The sequence below is a fragment of the Cetorhinus maximus genome, chromosome 14 (genome assembly GCF_964194155.1).
Source record: "Cetorhinus maximus chromosome 14, sCetMax3.hap1.1, whole genome shotgun sequence".
In the NCBI taxonomy this organism is placed as follows: Eukaryota; Metazoa; Chordata; class Chondrichthyes; order Lamniformes; family Cetorhinidae; genus Cetorhinus; species Cetorhinus maximus.
Window position 1 is genome coordinate 90293815 of NC_135892.1, and position 15332 is coordinate 90309146.

At 44.6% G+C, this 15332-nt stretch overlaps 1 protein-coding gene across 1 annotated transcript in view; it reads right to left on the reverse strand.

The window, feature by feature from the left end:
* Positions 1 to 5692: 5692 nt before the first annotated feature.
* Positions 5693 to 15332, reverse strand: part of LOC144689330 (potassium channel subfamily K member 12-like) — an 81573-nt gene continuing 71933 nt past the window's right edge. Inside the window, exon 2 of the mRNA XM_078556366.1 lies at positions 5693 to 6591. Coding sequence (XP_078412492.1) covers positions 5693 to 6591 — 899 coding nt within the window. The remainder of the gene's footprint in view (positions 6592 to 15332) is intronic.

A 15332-nucleotide genomic window follows, 5' to 3' on the forward strand; every position in this document is an offset into this window, starting at 1 on the left:
GGAACCAAGGATAGCCACCAGTGTAGTGCAGAAATCAAACAGCAACTGCTGCAGCATGGATTGGACATTGCATTTACATTTCTCATCTGGCAATTTAAAACTGTTGGAAATTTCTTCTTATGAATACTCGACTAACCTAGGATGGGTTTTCTGAGGACCGTGTCAGCTTTCATGTAATGTAATAATGACAGAGCAGCATATGTTGGAAAGCCTTACTGATTTCCCATGATGTAGCAGGTGGAGCATTGACAAAGAGAATACACCAGGGATATTTAAACATGACCTTTCCTCAGTATATTCCAATCTATCATAAATGCACACTTTTCACTGGTGATATTAGATCCTGCCTCATTTCTAAAGAAAAATAATTACTGTCACGAGTTGCAGATTTATCATTTGCAGTGGTTGACAGCTGGTTGTGTTTGATACAGAAGGATGGGTTGTGCGAGTCATGACTATCACTTGTGTAGTTAAGGAACCGTGGTCAACAAGTGAGGTAAGAGACAGTATCATGCTAAAAGGGTTACACAAATACAAAGAAGTGTGAGAAGCCCGTAGACAGGAGAGCAATAAAAAGCAACCAAGGGACACAAATAATGTATTAAGCAGTGGAAAAAAATATAAAAATGCTTGCAAGAGGCATTGGAGCTAACTAAACGTTTTCTTTATAAATATATTTAGAAAAAAATAGTGGTAAAAGAGAATGTGGGCCTAATGACTGATGCAGATGAGATTAAAATGGACAATAAGGATTTGGAAGACTTGTTACAAGAGTACCTTGTATCTATTTGCACAGCGGAAGGAGAGGATAAATTACCAGCAGTACAAGGGAATCTAGAAATAAATCAAGGGCAGTAACTTCGTGGATTTAATCTAACTTAAATAAAATAATGAGACTTTAGGCAGATTTCCAGGGCCTGGTGGTTTCCAGCCATGTTCCCATGGGAAACGAACTCTTGAAATTAGTTGATTGAAAACATTGCTTGTTACAGATTTTTAAGTCCTTGTGAATGGACAACTTTGGGAACCCAGCAAAATTACTCGATTTGACAGGAGGGTGGGATTGAAAATAAAACTGAATTTTCAATTCACTTCAGACCAGCTAGTTATAATGAAAGAAGCAGGAGATTTCAAAATACCAGCACAATTAGTACTTAAGTTCTAAAAATAATCTAAATATATATAGTCATATTGCTAGATGACTACACAAAAAAAATGAATTACAACAAGGAGGCTGTTGAATGTATTGGATAATTGGTATAAAAATACATTGACTGTATGGAAGTAAAAACCTCTTGTATATAAGATAAAACCAGACAACATGCAAAGATATTTCCAACAAATTCCACTGGACTGTAACATAGAACCAGCAGCACTTTTCTAAGATTCAAGTATTTGATAATATTTATTCGATTCCTGGAGAATTAACTTTCTACTAGATATATTTGCAATCAAAAAATCCCTGGCTCCTGGTTATTTTTGGCTATGAGCTGCATATTGTTCATTTTGTTCTACTTTTTAAAAAATCCTTTGGGGTTGTTTCTGAGTTTGTGTTTTAGCGTAAAATGGCTGTTAATGACTCAACAGTCATTTTTACATCTCTTCAAAATTTCATTTTGACTGAATGCAATGGAAATAGAAACTGGAGAGAGAGGTAAACCGGGCTGTCAAATTGCGTTCAACCATTTTACTCTATTGGCCAAAGTCAAAATTTGCCCCATTTTCTTTTTGACATAACAAACGAATCATCAATTACAAGATACATTCACATTGGCAAATTTTATTATTGACTGAATGCATGTGGTGTTTAAGTACACGTAATATTCGAAAACTTGTGGTAATTGAGTTCTTGTGGTATTTGAGGCCTTGTGTTGTTGATAGTTTGTGGCTTAAGGGCCTAAGAAGTCTTTCTAGGGTGTTTTAAATTGTCCCTTGTGATTCGTGTACTTCTACATGTTGTTTCTGCTCTATTCCTAAGCGCTCCCCCACTGTGGTAAAGCAGTGATGCTTAGCTGCTGAATCATTGACAGGCTGGCTCTGATTCAGAAGGCCTGTTACTTGCATCTGAGACTAATGTTGATGTATGTGCTATAATGCTATATATTTGGTATTCCAGTTGCTGGGGTTGCAATGCTTTCTTAAACAGTGTCTGTAGTCAAGTTCACAGGGCAACATGATGGCCCAGAAATGTCGCTGCTCCTTAATCTACATCACCGGAGAGCATTTCCTCATGAGCCACATATTCACCTGAGGTTAGAACATTGAATCTCTATGATATGGTGAAGAACCCTATAATGCCTCATCCTCGTTGTCAGATAATAGATGCAAAATGTCTGATGCAAGTGCAGTTGCTGATGCTTCATATGTATTATAACCTGATGACCAATAGGTTTTCTAAACTCTACGAAGACAGCAGATGGGGCCATTATTAGCACCCAAGCATATTTCTCCATTTGGATACTGTACTTCCATTCATTCAACTATGAAGTACTTGTACCAAATGAGTAAAGCACACAGTACATAGCGTGAAATATATAATTAACATAGTACGTACCATCCCTCCTCCCTCCGAGAGCTCCCATTCCTTCGAACTGCACCACATGCTAATCATATTTTGATTAAGGTTTCTTCCAGACAATCCTGCTTCATGCATTGCCCTAGTATTCAGGACAAGTTGGCCTTCAATCATAAGAACAATGTGAATTAACAATGGCACTGCATTCATTCATTTCACTGTGTGAGGGTTACATTTCCTTCACTCAGTTCATTAACAAAGTATATAATCTTGAATTGCACATTAGCACTCATGTGGCTTATGGTATTATATTCATTTATCTGACTGTGTCAATATTTATTTAATTTTTTAACAAAATACACTAAAAAGAACCCTTAATATATGTTCTTCAATACATATTGAGATATGGTAATACTCTTGCATCACCTTGTGCTCTTATCATGTTGTAGAACCTTTGCTGACTTCTGTCCAGACTCTGGTGTGATCCAGTGTAACCTTCTGGATGTCCCACTTCTCCCTTGGGCACATTCAGCCTCAGATTAAAACGTTCAGCACTTTGTTTCCAGAACATTACCAATCATGATCTCAATGTCCTGGTCCATGCAATGATTTGCTCGTTTCTATTCTGCTGTAGTCATACATTCGATAGCTGGATGGATTGAATACTCACCGTCTGTACAAGTACACTGGCCACGCAGATGCATGAAAAGTGTGAATCCAGTCTCGATTGCTCCCTTTTCCTTTCACCTCATAGTTGCACCCAGAAGACAGGGAAATATGGAGAAAAGAATGGCGAACTGCCTCAAATTCATCACTAATTGGCACTAAATTGGCAATCTCAGTGTTAGAGCGTGCAAGTCAGATGGTGTAGGAATTTGAAATTATACTCATGAAGTGGAGATGCCCTTTTGAGGTTGAGGCTAAGACACATTGTGAGGCAAAGATTTGTTCTGCATCTAACCTCCTAAGGGCAAGTTCAGAAAAATACACAACATTCATTTCAGCCACATGTCCTCCACTCTTCACTCCTAACTGGTTGCCCTTTTTTGGTTCATAGTTTCAGCAACCGCCATGTTCCACACAGTGTTAGATCATCTTTCTGTTCCTCAGCCCTGTTGGAACTCAGAAATTTGACTGGATCTTTTTAATTCCAACACTGCTAATTGGCTTTGGAAGCCTCTTTCCACTACGAATTCTGAAGGTGGTCAAATCATGAATAATAATAGTTTGCCTTTAATATTAATGCTTGTTTTCTCAACACTGCAGCATCTAGCTGCCTCCTTGTTTACCTATTAGACATTCCTATGTAACAGTACTTAGTCAAGGCTTTGCTTAATGTGAGGAAAAGCAAAATACTGTGGATTCTGGAAATCTGGGGCAGCATTTTGCCCTCGGCAAACGGGGGGCGGGGCCCGCTCGCCGACACGTAAAATGACGTGCGGTGACATTGGGCGTGCGTCCTGACGTCACCGCGTGTCATTGCACTGTCAAAGGCCTATTATGGCCTGTTAAAAACTAATTAACTAAACTTAATGAGCTACCTGTCCAACCTTAAGGCTGGCGGGCAGGCAAAGAGCCCAGGCGGCCTTCGCATTTTTCATGAAACCTCATCCACGGGCGGGATGAGGTTTCACGAAGTGTTTTAAAATCTAATTAAAAGTTTATACATTTATTCTTTGACATGTCCCAGCTCATGTGATAGTGTCACATGAGGGGACATGTTTTAAAAGTTTAAAAATTCTTTATTTTAAAGTTTAAGACTGAAACAAAGCTCCCTGAGGCACAGATCTCTGCACTCTTTGGGAACCACTCAGGCAATCCCCCCCCACCGCCCAGACTGTGAGCACACAGCCTCAATTGGCCCGCCCACGTAAAATGGCGGCGCGGCCCTGATTGGGGGCGCCAATCGGGTTCACGCCCACCCCCGCCCCAGCACAACCCACCCCCGACGGGGGGAAATTTCTGGCCCTGAAATCAAAACAGAAAATGCTGGAAATACACAGCAAGTTTGGCAGCGTCCAGGGAAGAGTGAGCCGTCCACTGTCACCTCCACCCCCAACCCCCCATAACATGCAGCCCACAGGCCAAAGCAGGATGGCGTGTGCCGTGGAGGGGAACTTCCAGGCGGTGGTGTTCCCATGAATCTGCTGCCCTGTGCTTCTAGGTGGTAGAGTTTGTGGGTTTGGAAGGTGCTGTCTAAGGAGCTTTGGTGAGTTTGTATTCTGAATGCAGACTGGCCAATTAATCATAATTTACTTGTGGACTTTATGTATGGATTAGATTGGATTTTGCATGGGTTTTGCTGACCCCTATGGAGATATGAGGAAGATCCTCAAAAAACTTTAATTTGGATGTAATGATATGAGATTTGTTTTAGCAAGAGGGGATCTGGTGAGGAATTTAAATTTTGTTACAATATTGGAACAGTACACAGTTGGCCAGAACCATTTAATCTACTCCATTCACCTCTTTGCGAGTCTGACTGTGATTCATTAACCTGTTCATTATACAGTTGTTCACACAATCGTTCTTATATTGCTTTTCAGGGTACTGAGCATAGCAATATTTCCCGTGGCATTTTTCGGATTTCCTGATCATTGGTATAATTAGAATATGAATAACATATCATTCCCAATACTACCAAGGCTTCACAAATGTGACCGATGCCAATTTGTAAATAAAACAAGTGCAACAGCTTCTTTGTATCTGGGTAGCAGAGGCTGCAGGGACTCGCAATGTGTTCCACCTTATTTAAAATATGAAGAAGAGTTTTCTCAGCAGGCACATTTCTGTCATCAGGGAAAAGCCAGATGACAAAGGTTTGGAGAAGTTTTGAATAATATGGTGCAATCATTGATCTCGCTCTGAATCCACACTTTTTGGAAAGAACCATATAAACCTATCAGGAAATACAGCAAAAAACAAAAGTAAATTTGAAGAGGGAAGTACCCTTTCAAAACTCTAGTAATAATTGACACTTCTTCAGGAAAGTGTATGTTGTAAGTGGGGTCCTGTAGACCTTGGGATTTTATGTGGAGTGAGATGTAATAAATTACTCTGAGTATAATGGAGATGTGTTGTAGAAGACACCAGGATGTGTATTCAGCCTTGGAACTCTTTGTACATTTTCTGAATAAAAATCTGACTGGCCTGATTGCCACTAAAGCTTTTTATTTATTACCTACTTTCGCTGGTTTCTGCTAACCTGTTATTCATAATGGCTAAAGCACCCACCCCACCTGAGAAGCCATTCTGCCTCGTATTGATGCACACTGTCCGAGGATAGCCATTGGCAGTTTCTGACAGCTGCTTCTGCAGGATGGCAAGTGACACCTTGTTGGAGGCAGTGAGGTCCCTCATGGAGATCATTTCCCCAGAGAGCCTCCTTCCCTCTCCATCACTGTCACATGGCCCCTCTGCATCTGACAAGACATGGTTCCTACGGATACGAGACAGTCCCGGGGTGATAGCATTCCGCCGCCCAGTGCGCATCTTCCCTCTCCGGCACCTTGGGCAGCATCTACATTCCAGTTTCCTCAGTAGCCAGTTGAGGAACTGCTTGATCACAATGGAGATGACATTGAAGAGTGAATAGATACAGCACACCCCCAAGAGTATGAATACAAAATTACCAAATCTGTACAATCCCTGATTTGTATAGGCTGCATTCTGACTGCTGACCAGATCCCCAAAGCCAATAGTACTGAAGGTGACAAAGCAGAAATACAGCGAGTCGGTGTAATTCCATCCTTCCACTGGAGTGTACATTGCAGAAGCACAGCAGGAGATTATAATCGCTGTGACCCCAAGGATCAGCATGATGTAATACACAGATGGCTTCCATCCAGTCAAGCTGGCCGTGTCCACGATGGCTGATTGCCGCCGAATGATGGGAGGCAGTAGGCCTTTACTCTGCAGCCGCCTCAGGTAGCACGCCTTCATGATGAAGGCCAGCAGGGTAATGATGCGCTCCAGGAAGAGGTTGAAAAACAGAATGGTCCCTGCACATCCTAGTAGGCCATAAAATATCAGAAACACTTTTCCTGCCACAGTTGCTGGAGTTGTCATGCCAAAACCTAAAACAAAACAAAGAGAAAGAGAGGGTTTTATGGTTTTGTCATACACATTTTACAATCCTCTAAACATATAGAGCAGAGTCATTTACCAGGTAGCCCCACTAACAAATTATAAGGACCTTCCAGCACACCCTGTCTGGCTGACTGTTGTGCTGACTAACAGCTGCAATGTTGAATCAATATAACTTAAGACAATTCAACACTTAAACTAATATACGTAAGTTCTGTAAATTTATTCATTGAAAGAAACAGGGCTGTTTCCCAAATTGAGAACAAATTGTATTCCATCAGACATTGTTTTCAGCTTTAACTGCCAAACAGGTTTATGAAACATTAATGAGTGAAATATAATATTAACTCAACATTTTTTTTCACAGAAATAGGCTTATTTGACTCTACATTGAAGAGAAATAATTAATAACTGGCACCTGCTAAGCTAAGCTAAATTTGAATTACTTTTTACGCATTGTTTTTCTCTTGATCTTCTCACTAACTACAGAAGGGTCTGGCTAACTCATGATCTTTGGAAATTTCTGACAGATCTGCTTCAAAGAAAGATCAGGGGCAGGATCTTCGGGTTGTCGGGCGGGCACGGCAGGGCACGGCAGAGCAGGCCCAGGAGCAGCAGCTGGGGAACAGTACGCCGCCCGCGATTGGCTCCCGACCACGACCTCGCGCTGGCTGACCAGCATGGAACACGCGCCGAGAAGCTCAGCGCTGCCCGGGGGGGGCGGGGGCGCACGGGACGGAGGGCGGGAGGAGTGTGAGCGCCAAAGTCTGCGCATGCGCAGGGGGAGCGCGCGCTGAAAGTTCCCTGAAGTCAGGGAGCTACCTCAGGAAGCTGAAGGCTCGTAAGAACAAAAGTAAAGAATCTGGACATGTGAAAAACACGTCCCCACGTAGGACCCACTCACATGAACAAAACGTTATCAAAATGACGTCAAAAATCTTTCATTTTCTTTTAAATTAATGTTGGAAGCCTCATCCCGCCCATGGATGAGGTTTCCTAAAAAGCCCAAAGGCCGATTCGCCCGCCCGCCAGCCATAAGGCTGGATGGGCAGCGCAAAATAGCATTAAATTAATTGATTAATGGCCTTAACAGGCCTCTTAATTGCTGGCGGGCGCCCTGCCAACTCTCGTGCGTCCCCACCAGCCGAAATATCACGCGAGTGCACGATGATGGCGGGACGCTTGCCCAATGTCATGGCATGCTATTTTACGCCCGATTGGGTCGGGCGCGTGCTTGCCCGTGGGGCGTAAAATCCTGACCCAGGTGTCAGCTGCGGTTCAATGGGTAGCCTACCTGCCTCCGAGTCAGAAGGCTGTGAATTTGAGTCCCACTCCAGACTTAAGCACAAAATTCAAGGCTGATATTTCAGCACAGTGTTGAGGGAGTGCTGTGCTGTTAGAGGTGCCATCTTCAGATGAGATGTTAAATTGAGGCCCTGGCTGCTCTCTTTGGTGGACATAAAAAAAATCCTTGGTGCTATTTCAAAGAAGAGTAAGGGAGTTATCCCCTATGTCCTGGCCAATACATCACAAAAAGATTATCTGGTCATTATCACAGTGCTACTTGTGGGAGCTTTCTGCGTGCAATTTGGCTGCTGCTTTTCCTACATTGTAATAGTAACTACACTTCAAAAGCACTTACTTGGTTGTAAAGCACTTTGGGATGACTGGTGGTCATGAAAGGTGCTATATAAATGCAAGCCTTTCTATTTTTTATTTTGGATAGCCTCTTGCCTTTTTGAAAGTCTCAAAGATTTGTTAATTTGAAAGGATCAGACTGATTTATCCCTTTAAAAACAGTAACTACAGCCAAGTGGAATTTAAAATAGCTATTTATTAAATTCAAAAAGCTGATGATCAGACACTTATTTGAACAAATAACATAACATGTTTATATTTGAATTGAATAGCTCGTCTCCTCCGTCAATCAAACTGCCCATCAACAGCCTAATTGTCACAATAATATGTTGAATTAAATTGGAACATGATTTCTGTGAGTGAAGTTGATTTTAAATTTTTTGTGTGCTTTGATAGAATTAAAGATAATATAAATTGAATCTTAGACATGAATGTTTCATTTTCCTCAAAGATTCTTGACATGGAAGCTAAAGCACAGAAGCAGGACATTTGGCCTAACTAGTCTGTTTATATTCTGCTCAAGTCCTCCCCAACTTTAATTCTCTTTTCACACCTCACCCCCTTACCCCTCTTTCCATTCTCCCCATTAATGCATGCCTCCCCTTAAACAGATCAATGCTTTGACCATTCCATGTTTTCACCACTCTCCAAGTTAAAAAAAACCTCCTAAATTCTTTATTTCATCTGTTTACTTTAAACCTTTAGTTAAAATTGAATTTCTATCATTAATTTTCAAATCAAGTGTTAATATTACAGAAATATCCTCTTATCTCTACGCCCCCACCCCAAACCCCCAGATCATCGTTACAGGTTTTATGCGCTCATGAGGTGAATAAGTGTTTCGTGACATCGTTTTCAGGCTCCTCTTTTACAAGTTTGTACCTGTCCCCTTGTCCTGTGTGGTTTGAGTAGAAATTGTTCTGAGAAATAATGCATTAAGAGTAGATTTATTACTGGAATGTTGTCGTTTGCTTCTCACTCTGAGTGAGTTGAAAACATACAAAACCGATTAGGCCAGGGAGACTTGAATTTCCCTCGACCTCTCAACAGTCTAAGATTGATTGTATAATTTGCACAAAAACCATTCTCTGTTGCATGATGGCCGATATCACAACAATTATTAAAGAGTATTTTCATTCTTGTTCAAGAATCCATGGGGTTTACTTGAAGCTCAGGGGTCGTGGTCATTGGTCATAGGCTGAAGCATACAGGCAAGCCCATAGAGGAACCATTGCCATGACATTCCACAAAGTTAACTTTTTGATCAGTATGCACTAGCCAGCCTACTTGGCATATTGGCACCAGTAACACAGTAGCAAAAATCACACTTGAAGTCACTGGCCTGGATTTTGCGGGGGCCTTTAATGGCGAACTGTGAGTATTGACAATCATTATCCCTCTGAAACAAACTGCAACCTCTGGATTTAGCACAAGTGCAGGTGAACATGGAAAATTGTGGCCTGTCATTCGCTACTCTGCAACATGCTGTGCTGTGTAACACCCTCTGCCCCCACACCCACCAACCACCCAGAACCAGTAAATCAGTGAAATCAGTGGATGAGCCAAGAGCTTCACTTTTTCTGCTTTCATATCCCTGTTGTTAAATGTCTCCATTATGATTTATTACTAGATATTCTGAATTTTTCTTTAATAGTAACATTTTACTGTTTTTTCATGATATTTCAGCTTCTACATTCACTCAGTGTCCCAATCTTTACTTTGCTGTATGTAATTTTTTAAATTTAAAAAGTGATTTCATTTTAGTGCTTTTCGTTTCCTGATTGGCTGTCTGTGAGAATTCTTTAATGTGATTGGCTGCTTGGACAGTTTGATGATATCACTGCAGCTGCATGCTGGGGATCCTAATTAAAGACTGCTACAATCAATTACACACAGAGAGAATGCAAAGTTCTCGCCGCAGAGATTGTTAGACCTCTCAGTGAAGCTTTTGGTCCTGACTGTAAAATCCAGGCCATTATGCTTTAATGAGATTAATAGTCTACTATGTAATATTTTTGTAGGAGGTGATAGATGTGAGAAGGCAGCAGTATGATGACAAGGAGTTTGGCTTGAACTGGAGTTCAGCACTGAAGTGTAGTTGACTTTTAGTTATTTGATTGTTGGAATTGTCAATTTATCATACCAAGACATGAAAACAAGTGCTGTGAGAAATGTACATGATATGGGAGTTTCTAGAAACTATGTGTTTTCACGAAACACACAAAGTGTAAGAAATGTTTCCAGGTGGATTTCTCAAACTCCAAATGACTTAGAAAATCACTAGCATTGTGGAACAACATAGAATCTTCTGGAATGAGTGGTAATTCTACTGCACTGGATTGAGTATTGGCTACAAGCCGGTAGGCAGGAACTGGTTGTCAATCAATTTGGATCTGCTTGGAGATCAGTCATCGGTGACGCCCCACAGGGCTAGGACTTTTTCTATTTACTATTTTCATTAACTATAGGGATGTTGTGTTGGGTGAATTATCTGCAAGTTTGCTGACGATAGCAAGATAAGCGCGAGAGTTTGGACTGTAGAGGATCCTTGACTTCTACAAGCTGATCCAGATGTGCAAGGGTATTGGGCTGATGACTAGCAAATGACATTTAACTTAGAAAAGAGGATGTGGACAGGTCAAGCTGAACATGCATACTCGCTTCAGGGGAAAGAATTAAAGCCAGTGGGGAAGCAGAGACATCTGGGCATTTTAGTGCGTCAATCTCTAATGGTTCAGGAGCAATGCTGTGAAATAATAGCTAGAGCAAATGTGAGTGTGTGCTTACAGGAAAATTAACTATTAAAAAAAAAACATTTTGTCCTTGTACAAATCCTTGGCTAGGCCTCAGTCCACATACTGTGTTCAGTTTTAGTCTTTGAGGCTTTGGAAAGGGTGCAGATGAGGATCACAGATTACTTCCCAGTTGCATCTTTAGTCACCAAGATAGGCTCAAGAGAGCTGGTTCTCTATATATTAGAGAAGTTCCGATTCGGAGGCAATTTAGATTTACATGAAGTGCTGGATTGTGTTGGTGGAGCACAATTGTATCGAATGAATAGGTTAGAGAAGACCAGGGCTCACTCTTATTACTTAAGAAAGGGCAGGGCTGGGTTAGATATTTGGAGTAAATAAAAACAGAAAATGCTGGAAAAACTCAGCAGGCCTGGCAGCATTTGTGGAGCGAGAAACAGAGTTAATGTTTCGAGCCTATATGACTCTTCTTCGGTTCTGCCAGACCTGCTGAACTTTTCCAGCACTTTCTGTTTTTATTTCAGGTCCCCAGCATTCTCAGTACTTTGCTTTTATTTTAGATATTCGGAGGTTCTTTCCTCAGAGAATAGTGAGCATGTGGAACCGGTTGCTGGCTCATGTGGTGCAAACACTGATTTATTGAATTCTTCAAGCAAGGAATGGAGCTGCTTCTGGCTGGGGAGGAGATCACCTCCTGTGAGATGTTAATGGGGTGGTGAGCCATAGTTCAAGAGGCACCATGGGCACTTGTCTCTGTCAGAGAGAGACAAGTGGGTTATATAGCTTGAGGGGCACCACTACTCATCAAGCATGGAGTAAGGCAATGAGGCAAATCTCCATGAACCACCACTGCTGATACAGGGATTGAACCCGCGCAGTTAGGGTCATTCTGTACCACTCTGTAGCCTTCCGAGCTAACTGACTCCCATCGTGATAAGCCTACCGAAATAAAACAGAAAGTGTTAGCAATACTTACCGGGTCTGGCAACAGCTGTGATGGGAAAAGCAGAGTTAATTGCTGAATTTTCTTTCCTGGACCTCAAACCTGCTGTTGGGAGGAAAGGTGCACCCGGAACCCGCAAATACTGGCACTGGGACACAGAGGGTGATTTTTGAGGAAGTGGAAAATTGTGGCCATCTCAGGGAGCCCCGTCCAAATAAGGAGGGAGGGCGGGCTCCCAAAGGCTGCAGGACAATTGGAGGCCCTCCAGCACTGAGAGATCGGCAGCCGATATGGATTGGGGAATGGGAGGGCACCTCAAGATTTCCACTGAAGAAACTTAAGGAGATAATGAAAAGTGGCCACAGTTGCCAGACTGTCAGCAGGACAGCCTCTGGAAATCGTGGTTGGGGCAATTATCTTTCATGATGGAGTGCTGGAGCCCCGTTCTGCCCTGGGGAGGCTGCCTCCATTCATTGGCTGGGTTACGGCCTCAGTGGGGCGGGGCCTGCATGCTGACTAGAAAATTCAGGTTCGTATTGGCAGGGCGGCCTTATTGGCCCTTTAATTGGCTTAAATGACTTCCTGTCACTTGTACCTCCTGCCCGCCTCTGGTCCCGCCTCCACAGCCAAATAAAAATTCAGCCCAGCATTTCAAGTCAATAATACTTCCTCCAAACTGACACGTCTACTGACCTCAGTTCAGGCCGTTAGTGCCTTGCCGATGCCAATTTGGCTGTCAAAATCAGCCCCTTTGATTCTTAATTTAACCCCCCCACCCAACTTTCTCCGCTCAGTGGCAGACCTGTGATTAAATAGGAATAAGCACCAACAAAATGATGGGACACCATGGGCGGAATTTTCCAAGGCCGCTGGTAGCGAGCGTGATAGGCGGCGTGTGGGGAAAATATGGCAGGACCCACTTCACGACAGCGTGAAGGCGGGTCGCGATCTTCCACTCAGCCCGCTGACGGAGGGCCACGTTTCCCGCCATCGGTCAGTGGGGAGGTAATTGTAATATATTAGCATATAATTAAAAGGTCATCCCGCCAGGCTCTTGGAACCCCCGCTGTATCGCCCGTCCACGTGGGCGGGAAAACACGCTGACATGTTTCACAACAGCACACAGGCCACGTGCACTTGGCGGCCTTCACTTTGTGGGAACTGAGGTAAGCGAGCAGCAGCATTCTCCACAGCTCACCCATTGTTTACAGGCCTCAGGGGGTGGGGGGCAACTGATGCCTGGCCCTGGAGGTGACTGCTGAGGGGTGGGGGGCAATGGTGTCCGGGGGCCAAGTGCTGGCCAGCCTCAGAGGTGACTGCTGACAGGGGGGGATGATGGGTGTCTGGGGGCAAGTGCTGATTAGCCTCGGAGGCGAGTGCTGAGGGGTGGCGGGGGGGGGTCAAGTGCTGCCCTGGCGCTGCATCCTGCGCACAGGCAATCGAGGTGGGGGCAGAATAAGTGAGGGGAGTGACCACGTATTTAGGGACACCTGTATAAACTGACCATGCCTCTGCAACTGAGACAGATCAGGCACAGCCACAGTGATATGATTGGGGTCGGGCTCCTAAGCTGCCCACCCGCGCAAGCAATGCAGAGGCACCAAAGGGCCACCAAGCGCTCCATGCCTTACACCACCCCCTCCGCCCCCCCACACTCCTGGCACAGACTTGAGTCCGCCACCACTTTATCGGACTGCAGGGCAGTTGGACTGCACACATTGTACAATCTCCTCGCCAACGCTGGCCATGTAGCAGTCATTGCTGGAGGCGCTCACAGCCCCTTGCAATCTCAGCATCCTGGTTTGGACCAGTGTCCCCCATGTCTCAGGGTGATAGGGCAGCCATGCAGAGCACTCATCTCTGGCTATCTGAGAGGTGACCAGCACTCTCCGGGAAGCATTAAGGGGCGGTCACACAGGGCCAGGAAAGGTGCTAAGTACAGCCATGATAACCACGTCTCTCTCTTTTTCATGCTGCAGGAGGACCACGTCAGGATCATGGATCCTGGTGACCTAGCTGTGTGCCTGATGGCCTACAGAGACTGTAGAAGACGGAGGAGAGAACGACTGAGGCACCTGGCCAGACAAAGGCAGGAGCAGCAACTTCATGAAGAAGGGGCAGCAGAGACTCCTGCACACGCTGCCCAGGAGCGACAACGAGCCGTGGCTGGTCAGAACCTGGCGACACCCAGGGTCTATAGATACCACATGCCATTCCTGCAGATGACTGAGAACCAGTGTCACCGACGACTGCGCATGTCTAGGAATCTGGTTGCTCACATCTGCCACTTACTGCAGGACTTGGCGCCAAGGGGACATGGAGGGCAGCCACTGCCAGTGGCTGTGAAAGTGACTGCAGCACTCAATTTCTATGCCAGTGGCTCCTTTCAGGGCTCCACAGGTGACCTCAGTAAGATCTCTCAAGCCTCCATTCACAAATACATCCATGAGGTCACGGATACCATCTTCTCCATGGCACACAACTTTGTGCATTTCGCCCGGGACCGGGACAGCCAGGATGCAAGAGTGATTGGGTTCGCCCTGATCTTGGGATTCACACAGGTGCAGGGTGCGATTGACTGCACTCATGTGGTGCTCAGGTCTCCATTGCTACACTCAGTGGACTTCATCAACCGCAAGGGCTTCCACTCACTGAACGTGCAGCTGGTGAGCAACCACTACAAACACATCCTGCAGGTATGCGCACGGTTTCCATGGAGTCTGCACGACGCCTACATCCTCAGTTGCTTGCAGATCCTTGCAGTCTTCCAGGGTCCACAGAGGCTGCAGGGATGACTCCTTGGGGTCAAGGGCTACCTGCAGAGGCTGTGTCTGATGACACCCACGCAGCAGCCTCATTCGCAGCAGAGCAACACTATAATGAGGCTCATGCAGCAGCTCGCAACTTGGTGGAGCAGACCATCAGGCTGCTGAAGATGAAGTTCTGGTGCCTGGACCGGTCTGGTGCAGCCCTGCAATACAGTCCACAGAGGGTGTCACACATCATCGTCGTCACCTGCTGCACCCTTTACAACCTGGCGCTGCAACGGGGTGAGGAGCTGGCTGAGGAGGAGATGGAGGAGCTACATGTTTCCTCTGATGAGGAGGCACTGATGGGAATGAGGGTGAGGGGATCCTTGGTGGTGACGATGATGGGGATGAAGCTCTCGCACTGGCAAGATGAGGCAGGTGCACTTGGGAGGCCCTCATAGCTGCCAGACTTGTGGAGGATAATAATGAAAATTCAGTGAGGTTCCCCGAAGATCCTCACTTTGCAGTTGTGAACATTTGACTCCAGTCTGGCTTATCACAGCATCAGTACCCTCTGTGAGATTGCTCCTGTCATGGAGATGCAGGGAAGGCCCTAATAGACACTCAATCGCAGGAGGATGATGACA